Genomic DNA, 16,908 nt, shown 5'->3' on the forward strand with positions numbered 1-16,908 from the left:
GCATGTCAGATGCAAGGGAGGGCACCAGGATGCAGGTGTCTTGTTATCAGGTGTGCTCCCTGGGGCATTTGGTGGGCCGCTGTGAGATACAGGAAGCTGGACTAGATGGGCCTATGGCCTGATCCAGTGGGGCTGTTCCTATGTTCTGTTGCCTGAGGTTGGGTTGACTCTGATGAATAAGGCTGGAGGTGGATGTAAATGTTGAAAGAAAGAAAGAAAGATGTCTTACAATTATCAGCAGGGCTAATAATAATAATAATAATAATAATAATAGCAGGGCTAATTATTATTATTATTAGCAGGGCTGTTATTATATTCTTAACTTTATGGCCTCCATAGCTGAGCTTCACTGGGCAGCAGACCTCCTGCCTGGAGTTGGAGCTCAGATCGAAGTGGTAGATAGATCTGGGCTTCCGGTTTAACTTGTGGCTTCCATGGTGGGGATTCACAAGGTGGTTAAATCTGGGCTCCAGCCTGGTCTTGGAGCTGTTGGCTGGAATGGGAGTCCAGGTCTGCCCAGCTGGTATATCTGGGCTCCAAGTCCACGTGGGAGTGCAGCTCTATTCAACCATAGAGACTATAAGTTAAATTGGAAGCCCAGGTCTACCTAGCAGAGTATACATGGCTGGGTAGACCTGGGCTTCCATTCCAGTCAATCTCATTGGCACCCCACCCAGTGGACGTTCTCCCTTCCTGATTTTGCTCCCCAGCCCAGCAGGCACCCTTCCCTGCTGGCAGATAGTTTGGGGGGGGGGCTGCACACCCAAGGCCCCCACCTTGGATCCACCCCTGCAAGGGAGCCAAAGCTGATTCAGGCCCAAATCCTAACCAACTTTCCAGCATTGATTCAGCTGTGCCAAAGGGGCACAAGCTGCATCCTGCAATTGGGTGGCAATCACAGAGGCCTCCTCAAGGCAATGAAATGTTTGTTCCTTTATCTTGGAGCTGCAGTGCCCTTAGCTCAGTGCTGGAAAGTTGGTTAAGATTGCACCCTCAGTCCCAAATCCAGGTTGACATGGCTGGAAAGAATTGGCTTCACGCAGACATCTGGGTGGCAGGGGTGGCAACCCAAGAACGGGCTTCGAAGCTGGCTGGCTGGCTGGGGTCTGCTGCAGTGGGCCCCAAGGAGGGCTTTCTGGGCCAGAGGCCAACAGAACCCTCCCTTGACAGCTCCAATAAGCCAGGATGAACCAGGTTCCAGCACACACACGAAGGACCGACCGGATCCCCTCCACATTTGCAGCTTGGAAAGAACCCAGAACAACTGGGCAGGACCCCACAGAAAACAGGGAGAGCGCAGAGGCCAGGATGGCAGACCAAGGAGTTGGGCAGTGGGACAGTGAGCTTGGTGGCTGCAGCCAGACCCCTCACCCACCCCTAGAGAGCAGCAGGGCAGGTCAAGGAGTGGGGCTCCTGGCACTGTTCTGATAGCACCCAGCCTCTTTGGTCTTTGGGCTGACCTCTGGTGAAAGGGGGAGTGCGCGGGATGGGGGACAGCCCCCCCCCAGTTCTGTGTAAATGGTGTGACAACTGGGATGTCATCCCCCTGCCTGGCCTTTTCCCTTGTCCTGCAGACCCTGACCTGGGGGTTAAGAGAAGCTCTAATTTTGCCCTGTGGAGGTTGGAATTATTCTGGGTGGCTCTGCATGGCTTGGGAGAGATGTGGGCCTGGCTGCTGGGGGTGCCTGTGTCAGTTCTTGTAGGGTGTGGGTGTTTACATGTCCTTCCTTGTCTATAATCAGGATGCATCTTTGCAGGGTGGGGGTTTCAGAGGGAGCTCTGCAGATCAGGTGACGGGTAGAGAACCAGAATGATGGGCAAGGAGGATCCCCTGCCTCTCCTGGATCTTCCCCAACCAACAGAATTTGGGGGCAAAGTGGTGGCAGCCGCTGTTGCTGGAGGCCAGATGGGTAATCGGAGATCATCTGAGCACCCACAACAGGACCCTGAGTGGATCCCTGGTTCGATCTGGGCACAGAATCGGGGCTTGGCTGGATGAAGTGCAAGGAGTGACTCTGTCCCACCGTTGCCTGCTGGGCATCAAGACCTACTGACCGCCACCGCAGCCTGGCCTTATTCTCTCCCCACCTGCCTGCAGACCCCAGGGTTTTTGAATGGGATTCTGTTGCTGTCCTGCCTGAGCACTGAGTCCTGCTGGCTGTTAGTGCGGGGGGGGGGCCTGCATGCATCCTGAGCCCCCCTCTCCAGGGCAGGAGCAGCTCAGGACTTCATGGCCTGGCCCTGCTACCATCCGAAACAAGGAGTCTCCAGCTCCAGGACCTACTTCCGGTGAATGGGGAGGGCCTAGTGAAGGAGGGAATTAGCAGCACCTGCTCTGGGCAGGTCTGGGCTGTTGGCAGTCTCAGGACTTGGGGGGGGGCAACTTCACCTGGCCCTTCATCAAAAGGTTCCCCCTCAGGGGTGTAGCAATCCAGATGGATTCCTAGTGGCTCTGGGTTCTTCCTACCATTCTGGTGTGGAGACCCCGGCTGGCCTCTGGAAGGGGCACCTGCATGCGTGCCCCCCCCCCGCAGAGCTAAGGCTGCACTCGTGTTTGAGGGAGATGCACCAGGAACGTGCTTCCAAGGAAGGGTCTCTCTTCAGCCATCACCACATGGGGGGGGCTGTTGGAGGCAGGCATGCGGTGAGGGCTCTTTGTTCTGTGCTGCACTGTCTGCAGGCTGAAAATGGAGCAGTGAAGTGGCCCCTTGCCCTCCCAGTGGATGATGCTTTGTTTGCCCCCAGGACGTCCCACCAGTCTTGCTCCATGGGCGAAGGGGCTGTCCCACTCGCTCTGTGACAGGCCTAGCCTGCCCACTGCACCCAGATTCCTCCTGGGGACTGCCCCCCCCAGAGACCCCACTGCACCCTTGAGTCCCCCAGGCCTGCCCGTCATGCTGTGTCCACAGTGACTGCTGCAGAGATCGGCTTCAGGCAGAAGGGAAGGACTCCTTGGGCTGCGCCAGACCAGACCAGGAAGAGGTGGGCGGAGACTGTCCTGCACCTGTTTCCCCCAGGCCTGAGTGCAAGCAGAGATAAGGCCCCTGGCATAGCAGAGAAGGCAGCAGCAGCCCCGGGCAGCTGGCAATTCACAGTGGGAGGCAGCTCAGCAAGGGTTCTACGCAGCCAGGTAAGGGTGCCTGGGCAGCCCCAGGGCATGTTGGCAGGTGCAACTGGGAGGGGAGCCACCTGAGGCCAGGGCACCCCCTCCGGACCCTGTGAGTGCCAAGCAGGTGGGGGGGGAGGAGCCCTGTGCCCGCAGCTCCGTCCTGGACGTGAGAAAGGACGGGAGGGACCTCGGGGCTGGGGGGGCAGGCCCTGGGTTCCTCAGCAGCCTAACCCGGTGCAGTGTTGCTCGGCCTGCCTGGGGCTGCCCGCTGCAATGGCCTGCTCTCCGCCTGCAGAAGGCAGGCTGTGGCTTCTGTTTGTCACTGGCCAAAGAGCCCCGTGACACACACGAGCTGGCTTGGTGGCCACACGGACGCTGAACCAGTGCAGCAAACAAACATGCTCCGGACCAAACCCAGCTGTGGGGACCTCCTGCACCCTCCGCCTGCCTCTGCTCCCAAGGGCCAGGGGCAGCTGGTGCCTGGTGCCAGCCCCTCCCAGCCTGCCTGGGTGCCCTTTGGAGAACCGGGTCACCTTCAGCACCTGCTGGGACCAGCTTTCTTCACTGCCACCGTGAAGGGCACTGGAAAGGCAAGGCGGAGCCTCTCCCCTGGGTTTGGCACTGCCCAGTCCCAGCAGGGCACAAGCGGCTCCAGCAGGCAAGGCGCCATCACTGTCCTCCCCATCCCGGGACTGTGCACAGAAATGGGAAGAGTGCCTCTGAGCAGCGGAGCTTGCTGCTGTTCTCCTCTCGCCGGATTGCTGAGAAGCGAGAGGGAGGGGTGGGTATCGCGGGGGCTCCCTTGCACCGGGACAGCCCAGGGCTTGCCTTGGCTGAGCCCCTTCCACTTCTCGTTGCAGGATTCCACATGGCACTCTTCTCCCAGTGCCTGGAGCCCGTGGGCTTCCTGCAGTCCTTGCGCTCGCTCGCCCTGGGCGTGGTCTCCCATTTGAAAGGCGCTGCCAGCCCCGAGGAGCTGACCTTCGTGCGCCGGGAGCTGCAGCGGCTGGAGCAGGAGCTGGCAGCAGGGCCGGGGCTGCTGGAAGACGAGGAGCTGGGCACGTGCGAGGACTGCGTGGCTGCGGCCTTTGGGCAGCTGTGCCTGGCTGTGCGGGCAGGGGGCCCGCAGGCCCCCCGGGAGATGGAGCTCTTCCTGCAGGGCTGCTCCCGGGACAAGCTGGAGCGCCGCCTCCTGAGCCTGTGGAGGCGTGTGCAGGGCTGCGCGGTGGTGGCCCTGCGGCAGCCGCTGCTGGCCCAGGCTGTGGAGCGCCACCAGCCCCGCCGCCCGCAGATGGCGCGCCTGTGCCAGCAGCTGAATGCGGTGCTGGGGGCAGGGCTGCTGTGCCTTCTGAGCGAGGCGGGCCTCACGCAGCGCGAGCCGGCCCTGCTGCTGGGCGTCTGGAGCGAGCGGGTGGGCGCCCTGCACCAGCGCATGAAGGAGGCCCTGGCGCAGTGTGCCCGCTACTTCCGCCAACAGGCCCAGGAGGACGTGGAGCAGGCCCTGGGCCAGGCGGTGCTGCCGGGGCCCGCAGAGCTGGCTGCCGGGCTCCTGCAGCTGCTGGAGCAGAACTACGACTGGCTGCGCTGGGCCGTGATGGCCTGGCAGGGCGGGGCAGAGGCCCAGGAGGTGCTGGCCCAGGGCAGCTTCGTGGCCGGCCGCACCCCTGCGGGGCTCCAGCTGGTCGCCTGCTACAGCGAGAGGCCCGCTGCCCTCGACAGAGCCCGCACCCACCAGCTGATCGGTGAGCTGGAGTGGAAGCTACCGAACCCGCCCCCCGAGGTCTATGCCAGCCTGGAGGCTGAGCCCAGCCGAGCCTGTGGTTACCTGGCCCGCCGCATGCTGCAGAAGCTGGCCGAAGGGCTGGGCCCCGACGTCACCCTCCTGGTGGTGCCGGGCAAGCTGGAGATGAAAAGCGGCTTCCCACCAGCTGCCAGCCTGCTCCACGAGTACCGCCACCGCTTGGCCTCAGGCACCGTCTGCATCTTTGGCTGAGCCCCTCCAGCAAGTGCTGCCAGGGCCGCCTGCCCCTCCCCCCGCATGAAGAGCTGCCAGCTCCGCCTGGAGTGTCGTCCAATAAAGCAGGGTTTTGCTGAGCCTTGCCCTCCTGTCATCTCTTCCACCAAGCCCCCTGCAGCTCCTGGCTGCCACCTCCATCCCCCAAAGACCAGGCAGATGCCTTCCCACATGCCTGCTCCACATCAGGCAAGCAGAGGCCATTCGCTCTCCCAGGAGCCACAGCGTGGCTGCAGCCAAAGCAAAGGCAGACAGGCGGGGTAGCCCACAGGGTCAGGTTTTATTGGCACCAGTATCTGAGAGCAGGGAGGTGACCTCACCCCCCCACTGCAGGGCACCCAAAGAAGACCGCAGTGGCATTCTGGGCTGGTGCCGGGGCAGCTGCAGCCAGGAGCTTGGCTAGGCTGGGATAGTGATAGACGCTGGCCCCGTGGAAAAGGAAGACCCCCTTGGCGGTGCACAGCGCTCCGTCTACGTGGGCATGCGGGACAGGCAGTGGTGGTCCTGGCTGTCGGGGACTCTGCAGCAGGTCCACGTGTCTCATGTGGCTTCCTGTAGGGGACACACACATCAGATCCACAGGCCGAGCCCCAGCAGAACCTGGAAGCTGCCCTCCACTCGGGCCTCTTGCAGAAAGCCCTGCTCTGCTCCCTGCAGTGCAAAACTCGCCTCCTCCCCAGAAACACCCCCAGCCTCCTCCGCTTGGTTCCCCACTTGCCACCGGCGGTGCAGTCGTAGGCTGTGTACAGCCCCAGCACCTGCTTGGAGGAGCAGAGCTTGCCCTGGGGAAAAGAAGAGGCTGCCTTGAGGCATGTGCAGTGAAACCAGCACCTGCAGGCAGGGCAGGGGAAAGCTTCCTCAGAGAGTTGCTGCCTGTCTGAGCCTGTTACAGTTTGCACAGTCAGGACGGCAGTTTCCCGAATTCCTGCACTGAGGGCAAGTGGGTAAAACAGGCCCAAACCAGAGGGCTTCGCAGGCAGGCAGAGCTCGTGCACCACTCGCTTTCTACCCTGACACAACCCTTTCTACCGCCACCCCTCCCGCAAGTACCTTGGATAATGTAAAGATGCTGGGAAAAGGGGCAAGTGAAGGCAGCGTCCATTTCCATAACCCCCAGCTCCTCCTGCAGGGCCCGTGGGTAGCCCTCCACAAGCCTGAAGCCCTGGCCAGTCCGGTAGATGGCCACGCGGGAGCCCTGCAAGCCAGGAGCAGAGGACGTGAGTGGACCCCCAGTTCAGCCAAGGCCCCACCAAGTTACCAGACACTGTCCTTCCCCCCCCCCAGCCTCAGCCACCTTTTGTTCCTGAAAAAGTCCTACATAAGAACAGCCCCCTGGATCAGGCCAGAGGCCCATCTAGTCCAGCTTCCTGTATCTCACCCACCAAATGCCCACCAAATGCCCCAGGGAGCACACCAGATAACAAGAGACCTCATCCTGGTGCCCTCCCCTGCATCTGGCCTTCTGACAGCCCATTTCTAAAATCAGGAGGTGGCACATGCACATCATGGCTTGTACCCCGTCATGGATTTTTCCTCCAGAAAAATTTCTCAACGTTTCCTCAACATTTCTGTGTGTGTTCCGACAAGTTCTCCCCCACCCCCCGACAGATCATAGAACTGTACCATTGTTACAGTCCAATGTTGTTATAGTCCCTACTAAAACAACCAATACAGTCCTAAGAAAAGACTAAGAACAGTGCTGGAAATCTGAACTCACAGTGGAGAGAAGGGCCTACCACCCCAAACTGAATGCTGAAACAAAAGCATTCCGCAGCACTCCATAACCCGGTGCTGGTTCCTCCTTCAGTCACTTCACGTGCCTTTTCTTGCGCCTTTTCTACCTCGACAACACCCTCCTTGAGGAATGGCAACCAGAACGGAACATGGTGTTCCAAATGTGGCTGCCCTATAGATTTCTATAGGGGCAAAGTAATATTAGCAGTTCTGAGCCAGGCAGCCTCCAGTCACCTGCCTCCTGGACTACACCCTGTTCCTCCCCCCTAGAACCTGCACCCCCTTTCCAGCCATCTGCAAACTGGGTCCCCTCTGACTCAATGGAAGCCAAACGGTAGATCCAGTAGATCCAGACCCCTGGCCACCTACACAGACTGGCAACAACTGCCGGGGGGGGGGGGGTCCTTCCCAGCCCTGCCAGGGAATGCTGCTGCCTGCCTGCCAGGGGCTAGCCTGAGACCAGTGGGCAACTGGAGGAGCCCCGACACAGCCCCCCCTTCCAGAGACAGGGGGCAGCTCCTCTGTCCCCTCCCTCCCTGCAACTGTGAGACTTGTTCCCCCCCCCCACTCAAAGCAGATTGCAAATGTTCAGCTCTTGGGGGGGGGGGAATCAAAACACACACACACACCCCACACAGATCTCAAACAACATTTGAGTATAACCCTGGGCATGTTTACTCAGAAGCAAGTTCCAGCTACTGCTGCCAGGCTCCTGGGCTTCCAGCCCACTCCCTCCCTGAGCAGTCTGAGCTCAGCTGACCTGTTCCCCTCCCTGCCACCTGACCTTATCCCAGGCCCTTCCCCTCTGCTACTGTGCACCCCCATCCCCCCAGGTCTCAGGACACACCTTCGCCTTGCCTTCCATGGTGAGCCTTGTGGGCTGGGGGAAAGCACAGGGCAGCCTGTCCTCAAGCCCAGGAAGACCAGCCCTGCAGGGCCCCCCAATGGACTTCCCTGCATGGGGAGGACGACCCACCCCTCCCCACTCTCCTGTCCCTGATCCTCAGCCAGCCATGATGGCGCCACCACTCCAGATCCAACAAGTTTTGGACTTTCCACCTGTGCTGCTCCTGCCAAAGCCACCAGAGATGGCTCCTGCCAAAGCCACCAGGCCCTTCCACCATCCCAGAAAGGCCTGCTGGCAGTGCGGGACTCCCGAGATGGGAAGGCAGGCCCAGGTGCCACCTCCAGACTCAGCAGCCACTAGCCACTGCCGGGGGGGGGGGCAGTGGTGGGAAGGAGGACCCCTTCTGTTCCAGCCTCCCCAGCGGCAGCTGCTGAACTGGTGGCCCAGGAAGGCTCAGAGGCTCAGGATCCAGTCAGTAGCAGCGGCTCCATTCGTTCTTTTGCCCTTCCCCCACGCACCACCAGCCAGGGAGCCCCCCTCCCACCCCTCCTGCACCTGAATCAGGTGGAGCTTGTCCTCCCAGCTGAAAGCCGCGTCCACCTCCCCCTCCAGCTCTGGCCAGTTGTGGCTGAGAGTCCAGGAATGCCAGCCATCCCGGGCAGAATCCAGGCGGAAGTAGTGTCCCCCTAACAGAAGGAAGAGGCAGAGTGCCTTACAGGGCAGGAGGGTGTGGTCCCCCACATTCCCTTCCCCCCATACCTAGGTGCCATCAGCTGAAGCCCAGCTCTGTACGGTCTCAGTCCCGATGGCATGGTGGGCCTCTCCCCGGGGCAGACTCCCCCCCCCCGCCAGAACAGCAGGTGTCTCCTGCCCACTTTGGCTGGAGAAGATAGTGAAGACCCACTGCTGTCCCCCATGCCCTCTGCAGCATCAGGGACAGACCGCCCTGGGCCTTCCCTATCAGCCCTCACAGCTTACCACGGAAGGCGTAGATGCGCCCTGAGTCATCAGAGGAGAAGGCCTGGAAGGAGCGCCCACTGCAGCGGTCTGCGAGTGCCAGGAGAGTGGCATTGATCTTGTGCCAGTGGCCTGCCAGGGTCACAGGAGAGAGGTCAACAGAGGCGGCAGCAGAGCCAGGGGAGTGCCTTCTGCAGGCCTCCTGGGTGGCGTGCAGAACAAGCAGTGCTTGGGTTGCCTCCTCACAGCTGGCATGTGGTCCTGCTCCCTTGCCGCTGGGGGGCCTTCCCTGGCCAGGTATGAGGCGCATGTGCCCAGAGGCCACCCTCCCTCCGCACGATGCTGGCTGCAGACAAAAAGGCCTCTGCAGAGGCTTTCTGTGGGAAGCCAGCAACACGCACGCCTGGCGCCCCTGCGTGTGGCCTCAGGTGGGAGAGCAGCCGAGAGCCGGTCCCCACACTGCCGGGACTCACCCCGCCCAGGGCAGCGCATGAAATAGTCCCGGGCATCCCGGGGGTACTGAGGGGGCACCTCGCCCGTGACGGGATGGAAGCGCAGGAAGTGCAAGCCCCGGAAGCAGTAGTAGCGCTCCAGCCAGCGCAGAGCCGCTGAGCAGTTGGCCAAGGCCGGCCACACCCGCCGCTTCAGCTCGCCCGTCTTCAGGTCATAGGAGAGAACGGCCGGGCCTGTGAGGAGAGCGACCAGAGCCATGAACGGCTGCCCAGCCAGGCCAGCGCCCTGAATGACCCAGCTGCGCCACGGCCCAAAGGCGCCCAGACAAAGCAGAGAGAAAGCGGGCTTGGGAAGGGGGGTGAGGGGTCTGCAAAAGGCAGGAGCCGAGGAGGGCTTCAGCAGCGGCCGCAGGAGAGTCAGGCCAGGAGCCCGATGCCTGCAGAGGACAAGGAGCTGCCTTGCAGACACCACAGCCTGCAGCAGGTTCAGCAGACGGCCCTTTCCAAGACGCTTTCGGAGAAACCACATCAGCTCTGCGGCCTGAAAGCAACACGTCCAGACCTCCTTCAAGGGCCTCTGGAGAAGCCTTCCCTGTGCCAGAGAGGCACCCAACAGGAGGCGGGGGACCCGGTGACCCAGCTGCCTGCCTGGCAGCCAGGAGGGAGGCCTGCAGTGCCAGAGGCCATTTGGCAAGCCAGCACTGAGCAGCCAGCAGTGGCACCAAGTCAGATGGGCACCCCTCCCCCACCCAGAACACCTGCCCCTGCAGGCAGGCAGGCAGCCTGCTGGCACCGGATGCACCAACACCCTCCTGCCGGAGACCCACAGCCCCTAACCCACAAAGAGAGCCTCCTGTTCCCGTTCACCCTTAAAGAAGAGGATGCTCCCGGCCGCACACTCCCAAGGGTGGCACTCCACAGCTGCGTCCAGGTCCGCGGGCACCCCCTGGAACTCCTGCTCTATGAGCCGTGGGTACCCGTCCCTCAGGGTGCCGTTCTGGTAAGCCCAGACTTGCTTGCCCTGCAGGAGAGAGCACATCTGTTGGCCCCACACCCTCAAAGCCAGGCCCCTCCATACAGGGCACCCCACCTCAACCTGCCCAGGACTCCAAGAACCCCATGGAGATGGAAGTTGGGGTAGCAGCCCCAGTCCTTCGCCCCAAGAGAGACTGCGAGGGCACTGACGAGGACCCGCCTGGGGAGGAGCAGCAGACCTGAAAGAGGTAGAGGCTGTCGTGGACCGCAGGGTGCTCTGCCTGGTGCATCCGGAGGGCGGCGTCCACAGGGCCCTGGATCTCAGGCCAGGAGGCGTTGATGGGCTGGGCCGGGCCAGCCAGCCCCCTCCAGACAAAGCGGCCTTTGGAGAGGAGGAGGAAACCTGGCAGCCAGGCCGGCACTCCAGACCCCACCCGAGCAAAGTCGCCGCTGCCCTTCTGCTTGCTCCGACCAGCCCCTGCTGTGCCTGCTCTCAGGAAAATGCAGGCAGCAGCGACGCTGGCACCCGGCAGAGCCCACAAACTCCTCACAAGCAGGTTCCACCCCCCCAGCCCTGCTCCCAGCCCTCAGCCAACGCGGAGGGCAGCAGGACGACAGGTGGTACCTTTGAAGAAGAGCATGGTGCCCGTCTCATCCAGGGTGGTCGCATCAAAGCCGCCTTCATCTGCACAGCGCCACAGTGTCTCTGGAGGGGGTGGCCCAAGTCAGGGTAGCACAAGAGGCTGCCTCTCCCACACCGTCCCCCACCCGGCTCACCCTCCATGAACCAAAGGGACCAAAACCAAGAAACGGCTCCCTCCACGGCGTCAGCTCTGGGGGGACGCCTCTTGCTCAGGGGGCCAAGGGGGGCAGGCAGGGCCCACTCCCCAGGAGCGATCAGAGCATGCTCTGCCAGGTACCAGCAGCCAGCCCCTGGTCCCTTCCAGCCATGGGCAATTACAGGACAAGCTGGTGGCATTTGCGCACGCCCCTTCCTCCTGGCTCAGTCAGCGTGAGAGTGGCAGCGACCTGCAGGTCCAAGCGCCATCACGTGCCAGGCAATGGACACAGCAGGTCAACTGCCAGAGTGCCAGTGACCAGACCTCTCGCTGGAGGTTGGCCAGACAGGAAGTGGGCTCTGGGAAAGGATGTTTCTAAACACCCAGGGATGACCCCTTTGTGGGAGGCCGAGAGGGCGCTGGACTGTTCCTGAGGGAGAGAGAGGAGCTGCCTCACAAGGGACAAAGCACTTGCTGTTCTGGGGTGAGCATGAGTGGGAGTGGAAGCACCCTGGGATGGAGGAGCCCCCTCCAACAAACATTTATGGCTGGTGATGCAAAGCCAGGGTCTTCCAAAGACACCTTCCCCCTCTGGTGCTCCAACCAGCCAGAACCTACTGCCGCTCAGAGAGACAAGGAAGACACCACCCTCCAGTCACACAGCCAGGACCACAAACACCCAGGCCCCCTGTGCAGCCCTTCTCTGTGCCAGAGAGACCAGAGGTGGGTGGCCCTGCAAGGGGAAGAAGCCCTCCGAGGCTGACCCTACAGAGGAACAAGCCCCCCAGGCAGGGGTCATGCCACAGTCGCAAGGACTGACATGCGGCCAAAAGTCTGGGCCCTTGGGGTGCAGTGGAGGATGGGCGAATCTGGATTCGCTACTGTGTGGCCCCCAGGACCCCGCTAGGGGTGTCAATGCGATGGAATCGCTGGGGCAAAGTGGCCATGCTGTTGATGCCGTGAGCCAAGAGTTCTCACTAAACCCTGGCCAAAGTAACACCATTTTAACATCAGTTCTGACTCTCGTCCTCAAGATGCATGTTAACCCCTCACCCAGCGTCTTGTCCTCATCCAGTGTCTCAGAGCAAGGGCAACCTATCTCAAAGCGTCTATGGTCTCTTATCTCTCTAGTATGGTCCAGCTCACTATGGTAAAGGGTGGAGGATCAGGCCAGTGGGTGGGTGACTGGGTAGTGAAACTGGAAAGTTACTGGACCCTTTTCCCCTTAGTTTTGCTAGCCATGCCTATGAGTTTAACGGAATATAAAAATCTAGCTGTGCCTAGCTGCACTTGCGCATGATGTGAGGCAATGGCCTCCTTGCTGCCTTGCTTTGGTACCAGCAATAAACAAGCTGTTTTCTGCTATACCTTCCCTCAGAGCGTTAAATTAGAATGTAGCACTCAGGTAACGGTTCAAGGGCAACACTGTGATTGAGGGAAGAGTGCCAACAAATCCAACATGAAAACCCCCAGCTTGGAAGCCCAGCCTTGGAAGGGGCGGGCGCCCCTCACATGAGGAGACTAGTCAGAAAGAAGTTGAAAGGGAAGGTCAAAAGAGTCCAGTCTCTCCAGAGTGCATGGGGGCTGTTTAAAAGCCCAGTGGAAGTGTATACTGCAAAGGAAGAAGGGCTTGACTAGGTCCAGGAGGGTGCCAGCATGGCTAATGAGCAAAATTAAGAGAGGCTGTAAGGGGCAAGGAAGCTTCCTTCTGGAAATGGAAGTCTTGCCTGAAAGAGGAAAATAAAAAGGAACAAAAACAGTGGCAAAAGAAATGTAAGAAGGTATGAGAGGCCAAGAAGAACTTTGAGGAGCGCATGGCCAGTAGCATTAAGGGAATAACAAAAGCTCCTTCATGTATGTTAGAAGTAGATAACCTGACAGTGAAGTGGTTGACCGTCTGGATGGTGAGGGAGTGAAAGGGGAGATAAAAGGAGACTGAAAGGTGGCAGAGAAATTAAATGAGTTCTTTGCATCTGTCTTCATGGCAGAACAGCCCCACCTGCCCAAAGAATTAACAGCCCAATCCTATCCACACTTTCCTGGGGGTAAGCCCTATTGACTCTAATGGGACTTACTTCTGAGTAGGCATGCATAAGACTGGGCTGTAAGTCTTGCAGCATTTAAGGGAGAGAACATTTCAGAACTTCCTTACACGTTAAAGATCAACAAGTCCCAGGCCCTGGAGGACAACTGCAGAGAGTGCTGAAGAGCCCCAGGGAGAGGCTGCAGGCCTTCTGACCAGAAGGTGCCACTTGTCCCTTGGAATGGCCACAATGGCAGAAGCCTGGAGGGCAGCTGCTGTCCTGGCAACCTTTGCAAACTGCACCTGGTGGGCCACTGCGAGATCCCAGAAGTGGACAGGGGGGGGGGCGGCCTGGGCCACAGTAGGCGTCTCCTGATACTCCGCCAGGGTGGTGGTGGCACAAATCAGCGGGGTTTGGTGGCTGCACTGCCCAGAGGGCATCGTGACAACAGGGAGGGAACTGGCTGGCTCAGGAGCAAGCCACTCTTGAGCAGTGGCCCCCCAACCGCATCAGGTGGGGCACAGGGCATTTTCAGGTGGCTGGTGCCAGGCAGAAGGACAGCCCACAGTCACGGGGCGTTTCCTGCACGATGGCGGGGGCAGGGTCAGGCGCAAGCCAGTCCCAGCAGGGGGAGCCTCGTCCCCCGGGCTTGAGGGGCACTGCGAGGAAGAAGAGAGAAGCGGCCTTCGGGGGCGGGCGCGGAGATCCCCACTCCGGCTCCAGCGCCTCCGGGCTCCCTGGCTCGGCGGGCAGCCTACCCCGCCCTCCCGAGGATCGCTCCCTCCGCGAACGGCGCCGGAGGACTGGCAGGCGGGCGGCCCCTTTCCGGACCAGCCCAGGCCTCGCGGCTCCGGCAGCCCGTGCGAGCGCCCCCCGCGCCGCACCGCAGCCTGCCGCCTGGCGCGCCGCTCTGCCGAGGCGAGGGCGCCTGCGCCTGCCGGGGAAGACCCACCTGCGTCGCCGAGCGGGGGCTGCGGTCCCAGCGGGTGTCCCGCGCCGCCTCCGCCGCCGCCCCTGCCAGACAGACAGACAGACAGAAAGTGGCTCCGGCGCTGCTCGGCGGCCGCCCGGCCTGCCTGGCAGGGTCGCTGGGAGCGCGTGCCTGCGGGCCCTCCCCGCGGAGAAGGAGGCCTCCCCCCGAGCGGCCTGCCGGCAGAGCAGCGCTCTCTCCGCCCACGCGCGCCGCGCTGACACGGGCAGAGCGAGCCCCCCGGGCGCCCCTCCGCCCGCCCTGCTTCCGACTGCGGGTCTCGCCCTGGCCGGCCGGGCTCCCTGCAGCCGCTCTCCCGTCGGCCGGGGCAGCGCTGGCCCCCGACGGCGGGCACTCACAGGAGCAGCGCAAGCGCCAGGTGCAGCCACAGGGTCCCGAAGGCGCCGTCGCCGCGCATGGTGTCGGAGGTGGCGCCGCGCCGCTCGGCCCGTCCTTATAGAGGGCGCGGCGGGGGGGCGCGGGGCCCCTGCCAGAGAGCGGCCTCGACCCTTTGCCCGGCCGCCACACGTGACTGCTGGAGGCGGCACCGCGCCAGCCCCAGGAGCTTTGGGGGGGCCCTGGGCGCTCGCCCCTGCCCGGCCAGTGGGGGGAGGGCAGGGCGCGGGTGCGGAGGCCGGGAGGCCCCGGGGCGCTTCCTGCCCGCCGAAGAAGGGGTCCTGCGGGGCGCGGGCCGGCCGGCCGGGCGCCCGACGGGCGGCGGCGGCGGCAGCGCGATGCACGGGGAATGGGCGGGGGAACGGGGCCCCACAGCTCCCTGCCGGCTTCTGGGAATGAAGCAGCCCCCGGGGGGGGGGGCCGGAGGGAGACGGCTGGGCAGAGCAAAGTGCAGGGGGCAAGGGCGCCCACGTTGCCGGCACGTTCCCTGCCAGTGGGGCGGGAGAGGCTCGCCTGCTCAGCGGGGGAGGGGAGACGCGACGCCTGGGGCTGGACGGGAGGAGCGCGGCGGGGGGAGCTGGCAGGGGTACTGGGGAGCAGCGGCGCCGAGCGCCCCGTCGGAGTTGGCGCAGCTCCGCCTGCCGCCCAGTGACCGGGCCCTCCTGCCTGCGACGAGGCAGCTCCAGCCCTGCTCTCGCTCAGCGTCAGCAAAGCGCTTCTCGTCGCCGCAGGCTGAGGGAGGCTCCTGGCGCGACACCCAGAAGGGGGAGCCGCTGCACCGAAGGGGACACTCCCTTTCCTCGTGCCCGGGCTCCCGCCGGAAAGGCCAGAGCCACTGCGGGGTGCGCGGCCCGGCGCCGCCCGCCGAGGGAGATGGCGGGTGCTGCCGCCCCCAGGCAGCCGGGGCGAGCGAGGCCTGGCTGCGGGTGGCTCGGAAGTGCTGTGCCGCCAGCCGAGGGTGGGGGTGCTCCGCAGGGGGGCGCTCTCTGCAGGCTGGCCGGGCGAGGCTTTTCCCGGGGCAGGGATGGGGCCGAGCTGCGGAGGCCTCCCGCTCTCCTGGCAGGCGCCCACCGCCGCCTGCACAGCACGCAGCAGCCCTGCCTGCCACACGCGTGGGGAACTCGCCCTTGACCCGCCCCTCCCCGCCCCAGGGGGGACACGATTGAGACATACAAAATCATCCAGGGAGTGGACAGAGAGGTGCTCTTTACACTCTCACGTAACACCAGAACCAGGAGACATCCACGGAAGTTGAGGGTTGGGAGAGTTAGACAGACTAAATAAAATATTTCTTTACACAGCGTGGAGTTAATCTGCGGAACTCCTTGCCACAGGATGTGGTGATGGCGTCTGGCTTGGGTGCCTTTAAAAGGGGATTGGACAAGTTTCTGGAGGAAAAATCCATTACGGGTTACAAGCCATGATGTGCATGTGCAACCTCCTGATTTTAGAAATGGGTTATGTCAGAATACCAGATGCAGGGGAGGGCACCAGGATGAGGTCTCGTGTTATCTGGTGTGCTCCCTGGGGCACTTGGTGGGCCGCTGTGAGATACAGGAAGCTGGACTAGATGGGCCTATGGCCTGATCCAGTGGGGCTTTTCTTATGTCCCCCAGGGCAGAGTCATATATTGCAGATGGTTGTTTAAAATCAAGGGGCAACAGGCAGATGGGGAATGGCCTGTTTATAAGGCTAGGCTTGTCGCCAGGGGATTTGCTCAGGTCCCAGGCCAGGATTATGATGAGGTGTTTGCCCCAACACTCAGGCCTGACAGCTTGCCTTGTCTGGGCGGCATCATGTTGGCAACCTTCAGTCTTGAAAGACTCTGGTATTGCGCTCTGAATGGTGGTTCTGGAACAGCGTCTAGTGTGGCTGAAAAGGCCGATTCGGGAGTGACAATCCCGTCCACACCGGGAGCAAGTGCAGTCTGTCCCTGGTGTGTCTCCCTGGCTGTGGGCCTTCCTTCTTTGCCTCAGTCTGTTGGCCAAGTGTCTCTTCAAACTGGGAAAGGCCATGCTGCACAGCCTGCCTCCAAGCGGGCCGCTCAGAGGCCAGGGCTTCCCACTTGTTGAGGTCCACTCCTAAGGCCTTCAGATCCCTGTTGCAGATGTCCTTGTATCAGATCAGGAAAGAGATCTTGGGGGAGGTGGACAGGTCGATGAAAGTGTCAACCCAATGTGCGGTGGCAGTGAAGAAGGCCAATTCTATGCTTGGGATCATTAGAAAAGTTATTGAGAACAAAACGACTAATATTATAATGCCGTTGTACAATTCGATGGTAAGGCCGCACCTGGAGTATTGCATCAAGTTTGGGTCCCGACACCTCAGAAAGGATATAGTGGAAATGGGGAGTGACCAAAATGATGACTGGGCCGGGGCACCTTCCTTATGAGGAAAGACGACAGCGTTTGGGGCTCTTCAGTTTGGGAAAAAAGGTGCCTGAGGGGAGGCATGTTTGAGAGAAACAAAATTATGCAGGGGATGGATAAAGTGGATAGGGGATGTTCCTTTTTCTTCTCACACAACATCAGAACCGGGGGACGTCCACTCAATCCGGGAGTGACAATCCCTTCCACACCGGGAGCAAGTGCAGTCTGTCCCTGGTCTGTCTCCCTGGCTATGGGCCTTCCTTCTTTGCCTCAGTCTGTTGG

At 61.7% G+C, this 16,908-nt stretch overlaps 1 protein-coding gene across 1 annotated transcript; it reads right to left on the reverse strand.

Annotated features, from left to right (window-relative positions):
* Positions 1-5,439: 5,439 nt before the first annotated feature.
* On the reverse strand, positions 5,440-13,331 carry HPX (hemopexin). The gene is made up of 10 exons (XM_066619239.1): positions 13,107-13,331; positions 11,192-11,297; positions 10,714-10,794; positions 10,328-10,470; positions 9,981-10,134; positions 9,135-9,347; positions 8,683-8,793; positions 8,260-8,390; positions 6,174-6,318; positions 5,440-5,675 (listed from the first exon to the last, which is right to left on the reverse strand). Exons 1-10 carry the CDS (start codon positions 13,329-13,331, stop codon positions 5,440-5,442), a joined length of 1,545 nt encoding a protein of 514 aa, XP_066475336.1.
* Between the last annotated feature and the right edge of the window lie 3,577 nt (positions 13,332-16,908).

The sequence above is a fragment of the Tiliqua scincoides genome, chromosome 3, assembly GCF_035046505.1.
Source record: "Tiliqua scincoides isolate rTilSci1 chromosome 3, rTilSci1.hap2, whole genome shotgun sequence".
Taxonomy (NCBI): domain Eukaryota; kingdom Metazoa; phylum Chordata; class Lepidosauria; order Squamata; family Scincidae; genus Tiliqua; species Tiliqua scincoides.